Here is a 17353-nt window from a genome sequence, read left to right on the forward strand (position 1 = left end):
GAGTCAGGGTCCAAATGTTGGCACAGCTTTCCTGCCCTCCTCTCCCCTCCCTGAACCGCTCGCCCTTCCTTCACCTCCAGTTAAAGAAGTCCTGTCTGTCCCCAACTCCATCGTGGAGCTCCCCTGCCCCCGCCTGTCAGCCCTGGCGTCTTACCGCTGGAGTCACGGCAAAGCGGCGGTCCCAGAGGCCTCTGCGGCGGTCTACAACGGCTCCCTGCTGCTGCTGCTGCAGGACGGGGCGGGGGGCCTGTACCAGTGCTGGGCCACGGAGAACGACTTTTCCTACCCTGTGGTCTCCTACTGGGTGCACAGCCAGGATCAGCCCCTGGCCCTGGACCCCGAACTGGCGGGCATCCCCCGGGAGCGTGTGGAGGCCCCGTTGACCAGGGTCGGGGGCGGGGCCGCCCTGGCCGCCCAGCGGTCCTACTGGCCTCACTTCCTCACGGTCACTGTGCTCCTGGCCCTCGTGCTTTCTGGAGCCCTCCTCCTTCTCCTTGCCTCCCCGTTGGGGGCGCTCCGAGCCCGGGGCAAGGTGCGGGGCTGTGAGACCCTGCCTCCCGGGGAGAAGGCCCCCCTGAGCAGAAAGCAGCACCTCCAACCTCCCAAGGACCACACGACCTCGGCCGGCGAGGTGGACGCGGACAACAACCGTCTGGGTTCCGAGGTGGCTTAAACTCTGGGCACAGACCGGGGCTGTAGGGTGGGCAGGGCGCCTGGCCATGCCGGCTGTGGGGACCTGGGACTTGGTGGGGGAGTACCACGAAAGACCACCTTTTCCTGCCACTGTGTGCCACCAGGAGCCCTCGGCGGGGCTGGACACAGCGGCCTGACCCCCTGTGGGCCTTCCTTCCACCATGCACACATGCTCTCCGGCTTGGCTGTTCCAGAACCCTCCGGGGCGGGGGGGGGGGGGGTGGTCCAGGACCCTGTGGTAATAAACACCAACATACAAACAGGACAGCACGCCCGTACCCCTGGCGACCCCACTCTGGTCGCAGCCGCCACCTCACCTCAGACGCCAGCGCCCCCCTCCCGGGGATCTGCAGGGAGGCGCGCCCTCCCCCTCCCTTGTCAACCATGCACCGCTGACTCCTGGGAAGTCTTTCCGGAAGTCTGACCACCTTCCTTCTTGCTTCGGTTGGGGAGACTGTGATCCCTGCTGGCCTGGCTGGAGTAACAGGGGTCATCTGAGCCTTGTTCACTCCTTTGCTGTGGCTGACCCCTTGATCTTTGTCCTCTCCCCTCCTTTATTTTGGGATTCAGAAAACTGCTTGTCACAGACAGTTTATTTTTTATTAAAAAGACAAAGCTTATGAGTGGTGCTTTTGTCCGAGCAGCATGCCGTAGCCAAGGACCCTGGGGGTGGGGCGAGCAGGCAGTCCCACGACGTCAGCAGGGAGGGGCTCTGGGTTTGTGGGGTGACTGGTCTCTCCTGCGCTGCTGGCTCCCCACCCGGGACCTGCCCCCCAGCCCTCTCCTCTGCTCAGGCGCTGCAGGAGAGTGGCTCAAACCCCGTTGTCAGGCCAGCGCAGCTGGGGGGCGGCAGCCTCAGCCGGGACCCACCGGGCCGTGCCTCACCTGTCGCTGACCCCCGCCACTTCTGATCCCCGCAGCTACTGTTCCCTGCTGTCCCAGCTTCCCGTGACGCCGATTTGGCACCCCTTCCCCACGGCCCCAGTTGGTGTCAACTCTCGTGGACTGGATTTATGTCCCAAATCTGACACGCGGCGCTCTGTCCACACCCCCGTGCCACCTCCCTCGGGCTAACCAAGCCCCTTCCCTCTGTCTGCCAAGACCCCCGGCATTGCCCTCTCACTCCACGACCCCTGCCTTCCGTCTACCCCCTCCCCACCCAGGTGTGCTAGGTGTTCTCTGTGGGAACCAAACACACGAGAATGCTGCCCCCCCCACCCTCCCCACCAAACGCCAGAGAGGGGCCTTTCTGGCTGCCCCTCCCCACCCCAGGGAGGCCCTCGCCCTCTCCGATGCCCTGTGGTCTGGCTTTCTCCACACAAATGACTCTCTGAGACTACCTGTGTCACCTTCACACCTGGCCACCCTTTTCCCATAACTCTCTTCCCCTATGGTTTACTGTTTTTATTTACGTATTTATTTTTAATCGTGGTACAAAGCAAATACCGTAACATTTACCCTCTTAACCACTTTTAAGCTCAGTAGTGTCAATGATATTCACGTTGCTGTGTAACATCTCTAGGGCGTTTTCGTCTTACAGCCCCCTTCCCTGCAGCCCTGGCAGCCACCGTTCCACTCGCTACGAGTCTGACCACTTCAGGGGCTTCAGGGGGAATTGTACAGCGTCTGGCCTTCCGCGACTGGCTTTTTCCACTCACCACAGTATCCTCCAGGGTCACCGTGGCGTAGCCCAGGCCCAGGATGCGTTCCCTCCTCTCTGGGGGCTGACGCGTGCTCCGCCTGGGGCGCTGGCCTCGATGTCCTCACCTGCTCATCTGTGGGCGGACGCCCGGTTGGCTGCACCTCTTGGCTGTTGTGAACTCGATGCACAAGGGTCCCCTCTAGATCCCGCCTGCCGTGTCTTCGTTGCTGGCCTTACGTGGCTTCTCTAGGGGTTTGTCTCTCCCCTCCTGACTCCTCTTCCTCCGCCGCCCAGTGCACTTTTACCCCGGGCCTGGCTTCCACTCTTCCAAGGACCCGCAAGCCTTCTCCCGCGGCTCCCCTGCTGGCCTGGAGGCCCGGGGCTGTGGGGCCTCGGGCAGGACACGCCTCCGGGACGGCACCTGCTGTGAGTCCAGAAGCCTCCCCTGTCTGCCCCCCCCCCGCCCCCCCAGCTCCTCACCTGTCAGAAAGAAGGTCCACAGCCTGCAGTGTGGGGCGCTATGCTCGAGCGACCAAGGCCTCGGGGGTGCTTACCGTTTGTGAGAGCACAGCCTTGGTCAGTCTCACCCGATGTGACCTCTCTGCAGACTTCGGCGACAATTCTTTCCTGCAACACCTGTCCTTTGGTCTCCGGCTGCGGTGCCCTCGTGCTCACCTGCCTCCCTGTCTGCCTCTGCATCTCGTTCCCGCGAGCTCTGTTCTCTCCCTCTGAGGGTTCCCTCGGACAGGGACAGGGGTTCTCCGAGGGGTTCCCTCCCTCTGAGGTCTCCAGGCCTGCTGCTCCCACTCCTGCCTCTTAACCAAGGACGCGCATCCGCCCATCCATCTGGCGAACGTGCACTCGGCACCTGCTATGGCTCAGAACTTGGCCTAGACGGCGGGAGACACAGGAGTCAGGTCTGCTTCCTGTCCTCACAGGGCTCACTACGCAGCAACAGGGCCGGCCACCGGGAAGAGGTATCGTGGGGGACAGGGCATTGCCCGCCCCTCTAGCTACTGCTTACCTGTAACTAGACCAACCCCAGGCGTCTCTAACGCACCATCTCCCAGGTCCAGTTTGTCAACCCCTCCCCTCCTCGCTCGCCCTCAAACTCCTCGAACTCCTCGGCACCTCTGCAGTCCCACCGGGTCCCGACCACTTCACCGAGACAACCAGAGCCGACCCCGCACCAGTCTCTTCCACCTTTCTGCCGCTCTCCTCCAGTCTCCATTCTCTGGTCAGGGTCAAGAGAAGCTTACTTAAAAGAAAAAAAAAAAATTCTTCCTAACACTTGAGATGGCTTTTCGCTAGATCCAGAATAAAGAAACGAAAACCTTGGAACAGCGCGCCTTCCCTCCAGCTCCTCCGAACATGCCCTGGTGCTACTTACAGCTTCTGAGCACCTCTGCGCAGTTTTGTGGAAACCTTTCCCGAGTGCCTGGCATTATTCCACGTCTTGGTAACACAGAGATGAACAGACATCCTGCCTCAAGGAACGAACAGTGAGGTTCTTCTCCCACCTAGAACATCATCCCCTCCAGATTCTTCTCTAACCTACCATGCAGAATTAGTGCTCCCGCCCCCCCTTCACTTTTTTTTTATTTCTTTTTCTTTTTATTTTTTATTTTTTATTATTTATTTATTTATTTTTATTTTTATTTTTTTTATTTTTTATTAGTGCTCCCGCCCCCCCTTCTTTTTTTTTTTATTTCTTTTTCTTTTTATTTTTTAACGTTTATTTATTTTTGAGACAGAGAGAGACAGAGCATGAACGGGGGAGGGTCAGAGAGAGGGAGACACAGAATCTGAAACAGGCTCCAGGCTCTGAGCTGTCAGCGCAGAGCCCGACGCGGGGCTCGAACCCACGGACCGCGAGATCATGACCTGAGCCGAAGTCGGCCGCTTAACCGACTGAGCCACCCAGGCGCCCCTGCAATCCCTTCTTGTACTACCTGCTGCTTCGCCGGGTGTCTGTGTGCCTGGCATATGGTGAGCACCCTCAGTGCTGAAATCCAGTCATTCATTCACTCAAATATTTACTGAGCACTTTTTATGTGACAGGCGCTGTCAGGTGCCGAGGGCACACTACTGAACAGAACACACAAGTCCTGTGATCATAGAGCATACATATACTCTAGTGTGGGAGACAGATAATAATAGATAAATAAGTCAAATAGGTACCGACATTAGATGGTGATGTGCTATGAAGGAAAGAATAGAGTGGCAGAAAGAAGCTTGAGTGGAAGGAGTGTGTACAACTTAAAATTTTTTAATGTTTATTATTATTATTTTAAGAGACAGAGCGCTAGCGGGGGAGGGGCAGAGAAAGAGGGAGACACAGAGTCTGAAGCAGGCTCCAGACTCTGAGCTGTCAGCACATCACCTGCTCAAACCCGCAAACCATAACATGACCTGAGCCAAGTTGGATGCTTAACTGACTGCGCCACCCAGGCGTCCCTGTACAATTTTAAATAGGAGATTCAGAGTAGGTCTCACTGATAGGGCAGAGTTTGAACAATGGAACATGAAGTAAATGAAAGCATGGGCTATGTGGATGGCAGAGGAAATGCCTCCAGACTTAAGCAGAAGCCCATGCAAAGGTCCTGAGGCAGGAGTGATAGAGGTAGATGAAAGGAGAAAGATACTGGGGGTGGGTATGAGAGAGATTGTAGGACCCTGTAGGCCATTGCCACGTAGATGTTGGTTTTTATTCTGAATAAATGGGGAACCACCGGAGTGTTTCGAAAAGGGGAGGGAAAATGATCTGACTTAGAATTCAAAGGCATCATTCTGGCTGCTTTTTTGTGATTAGAACATAGCAGGAGCAGGCATCAACAAAGAAATCTGTGAGGTAGCTGCTGGGATAATCCAGGTGGAAAGGATGGTGTCTGGGAGCGGTGTGGCAGTAGGGAGGTGGGAAGTGGCCAAGCTCTGGAGATACATACATATATATATATATATATATATATATATATATATATATATATTTATTTAAAGTTTATTTTTTTAAGTTTATTTTGAGAGAGAGAGAAAGAGAGAGAGAGAGAGAAGATCCCAAGCAGGCTCCGTGCTGTCAGCACAGAGTCCGATGTGGGGTTCCATCTCACAAATGTGAGATCATGACCTGAGCGAAAACCAAGAGTCAGTCGCTTAAGGGACTGAGTCATCCAGGTCCCCCGGGGTATATTTTTAAGATAAAACCAGTGGTGTCTGATGATAGATTGCATGTGATGAGTGAGAAAAAGAGAACATTCAGCGATGGCCCCCAGATTTTTGGTCTGGGCAAATGGAAGAATATACTTATTAATGAACCGAGGTAAGGAAGAGAATGTCTATTCAAGCCCTTTGTCTATTTTTTTTTTTAATTTTTTTAACATTTATTCATTTTTGAGACAGAGAGAGACAGAGCATGAACAGGGGAGGAGCAGAGAGAGAGGGAGACACAGAATCTGAAACAGGCTCCAGGCTCTGAGCTGTCAGCACAGAGCCCGACGCGGGGCTCGAACTCACGGACCGTGAGATCATGACCTGAGCCGAAGTCGGACGCTTAACCGACCAAGCCACCCAGGCGCCCCTATTTTTTAAAAAATATTTTTAATATTTACTTTTGAGAGAGAGAGACAGAGAGCAAGCGAGTTGGGGAGGAGCAGAGAGAGAGAGAGACAGAATCTGAAGCAGGCTCCATGCTGTCAGCACAGAGGCCAACGCGGGCTGGAACTCAAAAACTGTGAGATCATAACCTGAGCCGAAGTCGGTCACTTAACCGACTGAGCCACCCAGGCGGCCTGCTTTCTATTTATTTTTAAATTGGGTTGTTGGTCTTTGTTGCTGACTTGTAGAAATATCTCTTGAAGTGAACTGATTCTCCACTCTGGCCCCCCAGTCCCTCATCTCCTCCTCTCCTGGAGAGAGCACGATCCGGGGAGGTGCAGAGAAAGAGGATCCAAAGCAGGCTCTGCGCTGACAGCTAAGTGCCCTATGCGGGGCGGGACCTCAGGAACCCCAAGACCATGACCTGAGCCACAGCCGGACACTCAACACTAAGCCAACCGGGTGCCCTCTTCTCCTTTTAAATCCAAGTATGGGCAAATAATGTCAGAGCCAGAAGAGACCCTAATGTCATTTACTGCACCTCCAGGATGTCCCCCATCCCTGCAATGTTTTGAGTCCTTAAACCTCAAAACGGGTTATTCTAACCCATTTGAGTCCTTCCTCCTGCACACTGGCCTCTACTATTTTGGCCTTACAGATGAGAAAAGTTACGCAAAAATTACAGATTACATTGAATTTAAGATATCCAACAGACCCAAAACACAAGGTGACCCACTTTCATCAGTATCTCCCAGAAGCCCCCGGCGACTCGGTTTCGGCGAAGGAGAAAGGACACGCACGCGCCGTAGAGCTGAGGGCAGAACGAAGCCAGTGGAGGCGTGGCTTCTGCCCGAAATCAACATGGCCACAGGACCCGCCCATCCACTCTTCGGGGGCGGGGGCAGAGGCTCAAGGCTCAGTACTCCATTGGTGGAGTTGCCTCACAGGGCATCCCCGCCAGGGGGCGGGCATGACAGTGTCCCAATTTCCGGTTCCGGCAGTACCAGGAGCCGGGTCGAGATGGGGGAAGATGCGAGCGGAGGCCGGCGGTCGCCGGGCATGGAGGCTAGAGTGGGAGCTGTGGCCTAGAGGTCCGGGCTTGGAGTTCGCCTCGGACGCGGCGGAACCGCCGTGATCGGAGAAGGTAAGAAAGCACCGGCGTGGGGTGCCTGGCGACTAAGGTCTCCGAGGACCTGGACCTGTCAGGGAGGCAGGGTTGCCTGCAGGTCCACGGGAGCCCGCCACGCAGCTCTGGAGGTGCAGGGCGACTCCAGCGAAGCATCTCTTCCAGTCGGAGGGGCGTGAGGCTCGCCGCCAGCGACAGAAGCGGGGCGAGAGGCGTGGCGGGGGCCACGTCTGAAGACCCAGCCGAGGGTGGCTGTGCGGGGAGCAGGACAGAGGCTGCATAAAGGGGTGTCATGTGGTGTCTAGGATGAGGGGTCACGTGGGTGGGAGACCAAAGGAGTGCTGGGTGGGAACTCACGGCGACCGAGGGAGGAGATTCCCTCAAAGGAGGGGTCGGAGGCAACGCCAGGGACCTCCCCTAGGGACAGGCATATTCATTAGGACACGTGGGCCAGGATGTATATATATTCGCGTTCACGTCGCGGGTCGCTCCCGGGAAGCGGAATCTGATGCACATGCAGAGGGAGAGCAGACGAACAGAAGGGGGAAGCAAAGATCCTGTTTCCAGCTGAGAATCCGAGACCCAACCGCACGGGTGTGGTGTCCGGGATTTTTGCTTTGGTGGGGTGGTTGGCGGAAAAGATCTGAATGCGTCCGCTAGTCATCATTGGGCCCAGTTCTGGTGACGAGTCAGGATGGAGCCATCATGGTCCTGGACCCTTAGAGTCGTTTTTATCGTTGTTGTAATACTGACGGCCCTTTATACGTAAAGCACTGTTGTCCAACCGCTGACACACACTGGTCACCCAGAGAACTTGTTAAAATGTTGGCTCTTACTCAAAAGGTCTACGCATGCATCCTGATATTCTGTATTTCTAACAAGCTCCCAGGTAATGTCCATGCTGTGGTCTGTGTGCATGTGGTCTGTGCAGCATTGTCTACTAGGGCTTTCTGCAATGATAGAAATGCTTTGCTGTTACAAAATGCTTTCACACTTATTACCTCACATGAGTTGCACCACACTTTTATATAGCCGTGGCAGGCTTCACGAGCCCCCTCTCGCCGATGAGGAAACCGAGTTTCAATGAAGCGACTTGGTTCCAACCCTACCAGTAAGTGACGGAAGTAGAACTCAAACCTGGATCTCCTGAGTGCTAGTGTTCTTTCCACCTCGTGACCTGGCCTTCCAGGTGACACTGCCTTGTCTCTAACCAGAATCTTCTGTCCGAACCTAGTGAATAGTCTGGCGTGATGTTTCTGGTTCAGGAAGAGCGGAAGTGGAAGGAAGGGAGGTGTACCGAGACCACCAGTTTGTCCCTTTGCGCTGGTGGCTCTGCCTCTGACATCTCATGTGATGATTCCAGGATGCTCTGGGTTATCTGAGCAGGGCTGAAAGGTGGGAGGAAATTCAGAATTGGAGCTGTGTGCACAAATAGCCAGGAAAGGGCCATAAAGAACCGGGCGGATTGAGTTGGGAGAGGGGAAGGCTGGAAGGCGTGCAGGAGTCTGTAAAGAGGATTTTCCGGAGGGCAAAACAAGAAGAACTGGTTTTGATATTTCAGCAGGAGGTTTGGAAGTTATGTAACAAAGAGCAGGTTGAGATCCCACCTTTGCGGAACAGCCCCACCTTTGGAAGGGGTAGAGGGAGTGAGTGCAGTGCCCTCTCCCCTTCAGCTTAGAGGCTTATTCCTCTGAGGCATGACCCTTAGTGGCTCCTCCTGTCACCACGGCGATGGTAGGAGTTATCTGCTTTGGCCTCGGAGGGGAGAGTCCTCCTTCCTTTTGGGAATTTAAAATCAACTGGCTCATGTAAGAGACGGAGGGAAGCAGAAATGGGGCACGGGTCCTGCCTTAGGGTTTCTCGGCGGGAGGTACTGGTACTTTGTGATTCAGCTTGACGAGTTGAGAAGGTGCCCACAAAACCAGGTCCTGGAACAGAATCCTTCGCTGCTCCTCCTTTCCGCCCGGCTTAGCACACAGCTTGCACAAGCCCGGCAGGAGGCCCTCCTGCTTGAGCCCGGCCGTGTTTGTCCTGTGACAGCAATGTGCCCACTGGCCACTCAGCTCTCTCCACCGGCACGCTGGGAAAACATGGGCAGATCTTGGTTTCTCTGGAACAGAGCTGAGAGAAAGCCCTGGTCATCTGCAGGGCCAGGAGCTTATGCTGAACCCTTGGGTGACTGGCAGTCATGAGGGCATTAATTCCGCCTCGCACAGGTAGGGGTGACTTGGCTTTAGACTGAGCAGCGTGATTTGTGCTGGAGCCTCAGTTCCCGTGGGGTAGAAGGCGTGGCAGCGTAGGTAGAAGATCTTGGCTCATCACTGCCCTCACTGCTGACCAGCTGGGTGACCTTGGGCCTGTTCCTTTTAACTTATCTGATGCTCTGTTTTCTCATTTAGCCGAAGTGTCTAACTGTGCACAGGCTAGGTTGTACGGATTATATGAGGTGATAGGTATTCGGTAAATCCTAGAGTCTCTCTCTCTCTCTCTCCTCATTGCTCAGTGATTTGGGAAACATGACCTTGGGACCCTGGATCACACTCTGGGCAAGGCAGACGGTGACCACCTTCTCCTGAAGGCCTCAAAGGAGAAGACTGCCCTGCTGGACTTGGTGGGTGTCCCAGTCTGAGGCTGGGGAGGAAGGGCCACTTTTGTCCCCAGCAGGTGACACGGTAGTGTTCCTGTCACTCATTTCCCACAGCCTAGACTCTCCATTCTGGCAACCTCATTGTTCTAAGCCATCGTTCTCCTGTTTCATTGTCTACCTGCTCGGCCTCCATTCAAATACCTCTGTCCTCCAGGGGATCTTCTCGCTTGTTCAGCAGCCCACACATGGCCAGCTTGCTCCGCAGGTAGCCTGTACATAGTGAAGGTGACGCCATTCACACTGTCCAGCTCGGTGCATTCCAGCTGACTTCCACGGGAAGGCGGGAGGCTCCTTAGGCTGGGACCTTGGGTTGCAGAAGGTGGTTTAGGATGGATTCTGTTTAGACACTTGACATGAGGTTTGCCAAGGCACTGGCGGCGGGAGCACTTCAGCTTCTAGACTTGTCCCTTTGAGGTGGCCACCTCCGTTCCCAGCCTGTAGGGATTTCTCTCAAAGCCTGGGCGGCCTGACTGTTCACTACCAGTTTCACTTCCCAGTTTCCCCTCTGGCTGAAAATGTCCAGTTTCTTACGCAGGAACACATTGCATTGTCACGAAGAATATGTCCAATATATCATGGCCTCTTATTTGACAGTTCTTGAGTTGGAGGCTCCTAATTTTATACGATGATTAGTATTACTTTTATTTGGAAACTCAGGCGAAGGATACACTTGACATGAGAGCCACATGTGCAGTGATTTGCCCTGGTTTCTTTCTGTATCTTACATTCATTCCCGGAGGGATACCGTGTCATCTCGAATAGACTGTGAGTTTCTCGAAGGCAGAATCTGTATCTTCCCTGTCACTTTGAAATGCCCCCTCATTATACAGGACGGAGGTTATTATTTATATGCTTGGGGGTGAAAGGGGCAGACACGTTCTCTACCGTGTCGTTCTCAAGGCTCTTCAGGGAAACTACTCAGCTCTCTGCTGGTTTTTTTCTTTCTCTAGAGTGAGTTATCTAATAACCAAAGAGGACTCCGACCTTTGGCTTGTTCCTAACTTTCTAACTCCTTTCATCGGAGGGAGGGGAGAGGTGGGGGGGTGCCACACTTTCTTCTAATGTGGACTGGAAGCAATGTAAGGGTAGTGCGTGTGGGGTCAGGATGGGGGGGGGGTGTTGGGGACCAGAGATTAAGGCGAGGCAGCTAGTAATGGTGACAAAAGAGGCACCCTGCTGAGGGTGAAAGGTCAAGGCCTTGCCTCCTCACCTGAAATGGAGCACTTCCCTTCATCACTGGGAACCTGCTGTGTCACTCAGTGACGTCCCCTTAGCCCACTTGAAGGCCTTGCATCTGGCCAGGTGGTTTGTCCTCAGCATCCTGAGCTCTGCCTGGGTGCGCAGAGAAGGAGGAGAACGGACCATGACACCGGGGCCCCGGCAGAGGCAGAGACCGGAATGGGCCGTTTGATGAGCCCAGGGCAGGGAGCCTAGGGAGTCACTGAAGTGAGGACAGGGCTGATAAAGGAGAGAGAAGGGGCAGCACCCTGATCCGTGAAGGAAGACTCAGGCGAGAGTTGGCCAAGCTAGACTGGGTGGAATCTAAGCTCTGGGGACGTGAGTACCCCAGGAGGTGAAACTGGGGGGGGAGGGCGGTCAGAGCCCGGCCAGGAGGACCGAGTGCGAGGTTCTGGCCTCCTTTCCCGCATCTACCCACCCGCTCACATCTCCAGGTCTTCAGGCACCATGGAGGACAAACGCAACATCCAGATCATCGAATGGGAACACCTGGACAAGAAGAAGTTCTACGTGTTTGGTGTGGCAATGACGATGATGATCCGTGTCAGCGTCTACCCCTTTACCCTCATCCGCACCCGGCTGCAGGTTCAGAAAGGCAAGAGCCTCTACCACGGGACTTTTGACGCCTTCATCAAGATCCTGCGAGCAGATGGCGTGACTGGCCTCTACCGGGGGTTCCTGGTCAACACCTTCACCCTCATCTCTGGCCAGTGCTATGTCACCACGTACGAGCTCACCCGGAAGTTTGTCGCCGACTACAGCCAGAGCAACACGGTCAAATCGCTGGTGGCCGGTGGCTCGGCCTCCCTGGTGGCCCAGAGCATCACGGTGCCCGTTGATGTGGTGTCCCAGCACCTGATGATGCAGCGCAAGGGCGAGAGAATGGGCCGCTTCCAAGTGCGAGGGAGCCCGGAGGGACGAGGGGTGGTTGCCTTCGGCCAGACCAAGGACATCATCAGACAGATCTTGCGGGCTGATGGGCTTCGAGGCTTCTACCGAGGCTACGTGGCTTCACTGCTTACCTACATCCCAAATAGCGCCGTCTGGTGGCCCTTCTATCACTTCTATGCAGGTAAGTGGGGCCCAGGAGAGTCGGCGCAGAGGGTGGGCCTGCTGACGGGGCTGAGCTGCTGAGGTTTTGCGCTTGCTGCGGTGGAGGATTTAATGGGAGAGTGGGCTGTTCATCCAGCAAACGTTTGACTCCGGGAGGGTTCGCGGATCATAATACCTGGTTCTTCCTTCCGGGAGCTTACATCATCGTGGGGGAATCACACAAGTAAAGTCGATGACTGTAGGACATAAAGTACATTCTGGGCGCATCAGAGTCAACAAGGGTTAGTGGAATATTGGCAGAGAAGTGGAAGACGAGGAAGCACAAGACTCATGGGATGCTTGGGATCTGAACATGAAATTTCAGGTTTCAGATGAGCATTTGACTTGCATGCCTTTCCTCAGCATTGTTAAGTTCAAGATGGTGTAGGGCCTTGAACCTCTCCACTCCTGTGATGTATTTTTGTTCATAAGACATTTTACTTCTTTTTGAGTATTCCCCCGAACGGATTACTGGGCCCAAGGTTGACATTTTTGAGGCCCTCAATAAACATAATACCAGATTTCCTTCTGAAAGGTCAGACCACACTGCCCAGAGCAGGACCTGAGTGTGCCTGCCACCCTCGACACCCACAGCTTTAGGTGGCCACCAAACTCCCATGAGGACAGTCTGTGCTTGTAACCTCCCTGATCCCTGCTGCTGGCAATGGACATTCTATCCAACCCATTTGGGACCTTTCTAACCAGATTTCATAATGACTTCCTCCCCTATAATCATTCTGTCCTGGGGCGCCTGGGTGGCTCAGTCGGTTGGGTGTCTGACTTCGGCTCAGGTCATGATGTCACGGTTCGTGGGTTCGAGCCCTACGTCAGGCTCTGTACTAACAGCTCAGAGCCTGGAGCATGCTTCGGATTCTGTGTCTGCCCTTCCCCTGCTCACGTTCTGTCTCTCAAAAATAAATATTAAAAAAATTTAAAAAAAAAAACCATTAAAAAAAAATCATTCTGTCCCTATGCCACTACTTTCCTGATTGCACCTTGTTTATTGCTAGTTCTGTTTCTCTCTTCTGTTTAACACAGTCTTTCTAGAGTATTTGGTAAAGTTCACATACCTGGATTTCACCCCTGATTCTGCATCAGATTCTTTGGGAGTGGATCCTGGTCATCTTAATGTTAAAAAAAAGAAAAAAGAAAAAACAACAACTCTGGGTACCTAGGTGGCTCAGTCAGTTAAGCGTCTGACTCTTGATTTTGGCTCAGGTCATGATCTCATGGTTGTGAGGTTGAGCCTCGCATTGGACTCTGTGCTGAACATGGAGCCTGCTTGGGATTGTCCGTCTCTCTTTCTCTCTCTCTCTGTCTCTCTCTCTCTCTGTCTCTCTCAAAATAAATCAATACTTAAAAACAACAACAAAAAACCCCCACAAACCTCTAGGAAACGTGAGCATTTTCTCTAGCATCTGTCTTCACCCTTCTCTCCTCACTTGATTTTATTTATAATTGAGTTGTACTTTTCTAACATGTCAGAAAATCTCTTTCCATCCCCAGACTAACTTTCAGAGTTCTGGACAGACACTCTGACTGTCGGACCCTCTGGACTTGGATGCGTGCATTTCCGTCTGAGATGTTACATAGTTAACTGTTTTTCATCCCAAGCTGGCTTTCCCTTCTGACCCTCTTCCTTCCCTTAGTGGCCTCATCATTCTCCACAGTACTGAGACCAAAGCCCTAGGGACTGTGCTTGCCATCCCCTCTTCCTTGTCCCCACATCTTGTCCTGGTGACCCCAGAATGTCTTTCCTACTCTCTCTCCATTCCTCCTGCCTTTCCTGGAAACCATGCCTCAGTTTTCACTCTGCTGGGTGCTGCACCAGCCCTCTAGCTGCTCTCCCTTCCCACCTATCACGCTCCAAACATTCACGATTTACTCCCTGGTTGTGATGCTCTGGGGCTCCACTGCTCACTGAGTACAACCCTGTCTCTTCAGCCTCCCTTCACAGCGAAGCCTCCCCTCGTGCAGTCTGCTGCAGCCAGATAACCCACACTGCCTCCACTGTGCACCGTCTCCCTCACCCCTGCTTTGTTCTTCTCACCCCTCTGCCTGGGTGCCCTCTAGGCCCACTTACCTGGTGAAATCATGACTTTCCTGAAGTGCTCCTTGCTGCCCCTGTCACATCTCCCTACGTAGCCCTTAACCTTCAACAGGTGATCTTTCCCTCCTTACAGCCTCTGGGGCAGTGCTTGAATCTTTTGGGGGGCACCTGTGTTGCTTGCCTGATGTTATTATTTTTTCGACTACGTGGAAAGGTTCCTTTTTTTTTTTTTTTTTTAAGTTTATTTAAGAGAGAGAGAGAGTGCACATGAGAGAGCGCATGAGCTAGCAGGGGAGGAGTAGAGAGAGAGCGAGGGGAAGAGAGAGAATCCCAAGCAGGCTCTGCACTTGTTAGCGCAGAGCCCGACACAGGGCTCGATCTCACAAACCATGACATCATGACCCGAGCCAAGAGTCACTTACTGATGGAGCCACTCAAGTGCCCCAAGGTTCCTTTTTTAAAATGCATTTCTTCCTAGTTTTATTGAGATAAAATCGGGAAGTTTCTTGGAAGTGGGAGGAAACTACCATTTATGAATATGCACCATGTGCCAGGCTCTGTGACACGTGTGCTTAGTAAATATTTGTTGAATGAGGAGATTGGTTCTTGTCATTCCCTTTTGCTTAAAATCAACCCATGCTGCCGTCTGGGCACTTAGAATAAAACGGAACGTGCTCTTGGTCCGTGCAAGTCCACGCGATCTGGCCCGTCTGCTGGGCCAGCCTCACTGCCGGCCTCTCTTGCCTCGCTCAGCTCCGTCCTGTCTTTCTCTCGGTTCCTGAAATACACCACGCTCTGTCCTCACCTCTCCGCTTTTGCAGATGATGTTCTTTCAGCCTGGAAACGCCCCACCCCCTGCCCTTCTCGTGCTTCAGGCCTCGGCTGACATTGCCACCTTTGCACAGACTTCTTCACCCAGTTGGAAAGAGGGCTCTTTCTGTTCTTTTCAGCTTGTTTCCTTCATAGCGCTTGTCACCATTTGCGATCATTTTATCCCTCACTCACAGCTCCTTAATTAGGCTGTGAGTCCCATGAAGACACCGTTCATTCCCCTGTCGTATGTCCTGTGCTCACCACAGTGCGTGGCATCCAGTAGCATTAAATAAATATGCATTTATATTACTGTCCACAGACATTTAGCCAGGAGGGACTTAACCCAAGTCAGCCTGGGTTTATCTTCTGCTTTGCAGATAACAGGCGCCCAGGAAGCACTTGCTGAGTGAATAACAGAGCAAAAACATGGGGCTTTCTCCCCCACTGCCTGGCTTTGGTTTTTCATCCTGTCCCTAAGTCACAGGAAAAGGGCACGTGTGTGTGATTACAATTGGAATCTGAATCCTGCTGTGGCTGGCAGACCTGGGGGCCAGTGCCGACAGGCCCACGGAGGCTGGCAGCGCCCGTCCAGATGCCACCTTCTCAGGAGAGCCGGGACACGGCTGAGGAGGTGCCGGCAGGCCGCTCTGTCTCGGGTCGTGTGACCCCGGGGAGGGAGGGGGCCGGGGGTTGTGGCTTCAGGAGTCCCGCCGGGCCGTTGCGTCAAGAGATGCTCAGTGCCAGCCCCCACCGTCCCACTGCCCCTCATCTTTATTTAGGTGGCCACAGATTACGAAAACTAGGGGCATGAGGGAAAAACTCTCGAAGGTACTATGGGAACTGGACTGTAGAGAGTGGACGGAGAGGGAGTCTTCGAGATGACCCACGCTACACCCAGCCTCCCTCAGAATGAAAGCCAGAGCCTCAGAGTGGCTTCAAGGCCCTAATGACTTACCTCTCGGGCCTTGCGTAGTGTTCTTTCCCTCGCTCATTCATACGGGCCTTGCTGCCCCTGTCCTTTGCATTGGATGTTACCTCTCCTTGGAAAGTTCTTTCCACAGATCCGTGCACTCTTCCTCAGGCCTTTGCTCAGACTTCACCTCCTGGGAGAGAGCTTCCATGACCGCCTTGTTTAAAAGGCAACCCCTTCCCTCCCAACACCTGGCATTCCCTGTCTCCCTTCCCTGCTTTATTTTTATCTCTAGGTAGCACACGTCACCTTCTGATATAGCTATCGATTTTGCTTTTTATTTATGTATTGCCTGTGTTCCCATTTCCTAAGGGCAGGATTTGAGACTCTTTTATTCACCATTCCATCCTCAAGAGCCAGGTGGCTGGTGCACGGCAGTCACTGAGTCAACTCTGGTCGAACCAATGAGTGAACTCCTGATTCTCGCTTCTAGGGAGGCGAAAGCGAAAAATTCAACTGCAGTCAGCTTCCCAGTGATGCTGGGAGTGGGCGAATCTGGGCACTATGCCCTTGTCTTCATTAGCATTTTGGAAACGGAGTTCTTCTTTGTTAATAGAGCCTGCAGAAAACACCTCGCTGCAGGGTACGACCTCCTCTTTCAGCTGCGATTGTTTTTATTTTTAAAAACATTCACATGGGCGTATACATACGGTGGAAGGTGACCCAGCCATAAAAAAAAAAACAAAACTTGTGACTTGCAGCAACATGGTTGGATCTAGACTGTATTATGCTAAGTGAAACAGGTCAGTCACAGAAAGACAAATAGCATCTGATCTCACTCATATGTGGAATTTAAGAAACAGGACACACAAAGAAAAGAAGAGACAAACCAAAAAACAGACTCTTGACTACAGAGAACACACTGCTGGCCACCAGAGGGGAGGCGGGCGGGGGAAACAGGTGAAGGGGATGAGGAGTCCACTTACTGGGAGAGCACAGAGTGCCGTATAGACGTGTCGGATCACTGTACTGTACATCTGAAACTAACACGATACCGTGTGCTAACGAACTACAATTTAAAAAAATCTTCTCACGGCTCAAAATTCAAAAAGACAGACAGGGACGCGGTGAAAAGACTCCTCACCCACCACGGTCACCCTGCTCCCTTCCTTAGAGACAGTGGGCGAGACCAGCTTTAATGTTTCCTACCAGCGATGGGGTGCCCGTGTGAGAAAACCCGTGGCGTGTGCTTGCCTGGCCTGGGAGTCGGGGGGAGTAGAGCACACGTGTAAGGTTGTTATGTCAGGAAGGATTTCTGTTCATCAGAGGAGGGGAGTTGGCAGGCAGAGAGGTTCTGAAACCCCTTCTCCAGAGGAATCCTCTGTTCACAGCGGGTAATGTACCCAACATGGCTTCCGGAAGGGGCCTGAGGGTCCTCATTTTTTCTTGGTTCAGAAGGAAGCAAAGAAAAGAGGATGGGAGTGACAGGATCTAAGGTGGCTGATGCTGGAGAGGGTCCGTCCACGTTGGGCCAATGAGCAGAAGCAGTG

The 17353-nt window shown here is 53.4% G+C and overlaps 2 protein-coding genes across 9 annotated transcripts in view; both read left to right on the plus strand.

Annotated features, from left to right (window-relative positions):
* SEMA4A (semaphorin 4A) overlaps nucleotides 1-1313 on the plus strand; it is a 22357-nt gene extending 21044 nt beyond the window's left edge. For all 7 annotated transcript variants that reach the window (XM_019431460.2, XM_019431461.2, XM_019431458.2 and 4 more), the window contains one exon: nucleotides 81-1313. In XM_019431460.2, coding sequence (XP_019287005.2) covers nucleotides 81-673 — 593 coding nt within the window. In that variant the 3' untranslated portion in view covers nucleotides 674-1313. The remainder of the gene's footprint in view (nucleotides 1-80) is intronic.
* Nucleotides 1314-6903: 5590 nt separating this feature from the next.
* Nucleotides 6904-17353, plus strand: part of LOC109256289 (solute carrier family 25 member 44) — a 32181-nt gene continuing 21731 nt past the window's right edge. The window contains exons 1-2 of one of the 2 annotated variants that reach the window (XM_019431430.2): nucleotides 6904-7070; nucleotides 11373-12010. In XM_019431430.2, the coding sequence (XP_019286975.1) occupies nucleotides 11386-12010 (625 nt within the window). In that variant the 5' untranslated portion in view covers nucleotides 6904-7070; nucleotides 11373-11385. The remainder of the gene's footprint in view (nucleotides 7071-11372; nucleotides 12011-17353) is intronic. The other variant, XM_053908809.1, reaches the window with a different exon arrangement.

This window comes from Panthera pardus, unplaced genomic scaffold (genome assembly GCF_024362965.1).
Source record: "Panthera pardus isolate Hobbes unplaced genomic scaffold, ASM2436296v1 HiC_scaffold_21, whole genome shotgun sequence".
Classification (NCBI taxonomy): Eukaryota; Metazoa; Chordata; class Mammalia; order Carnivora; family Felidae; genus Panthera; species Panthera pardus.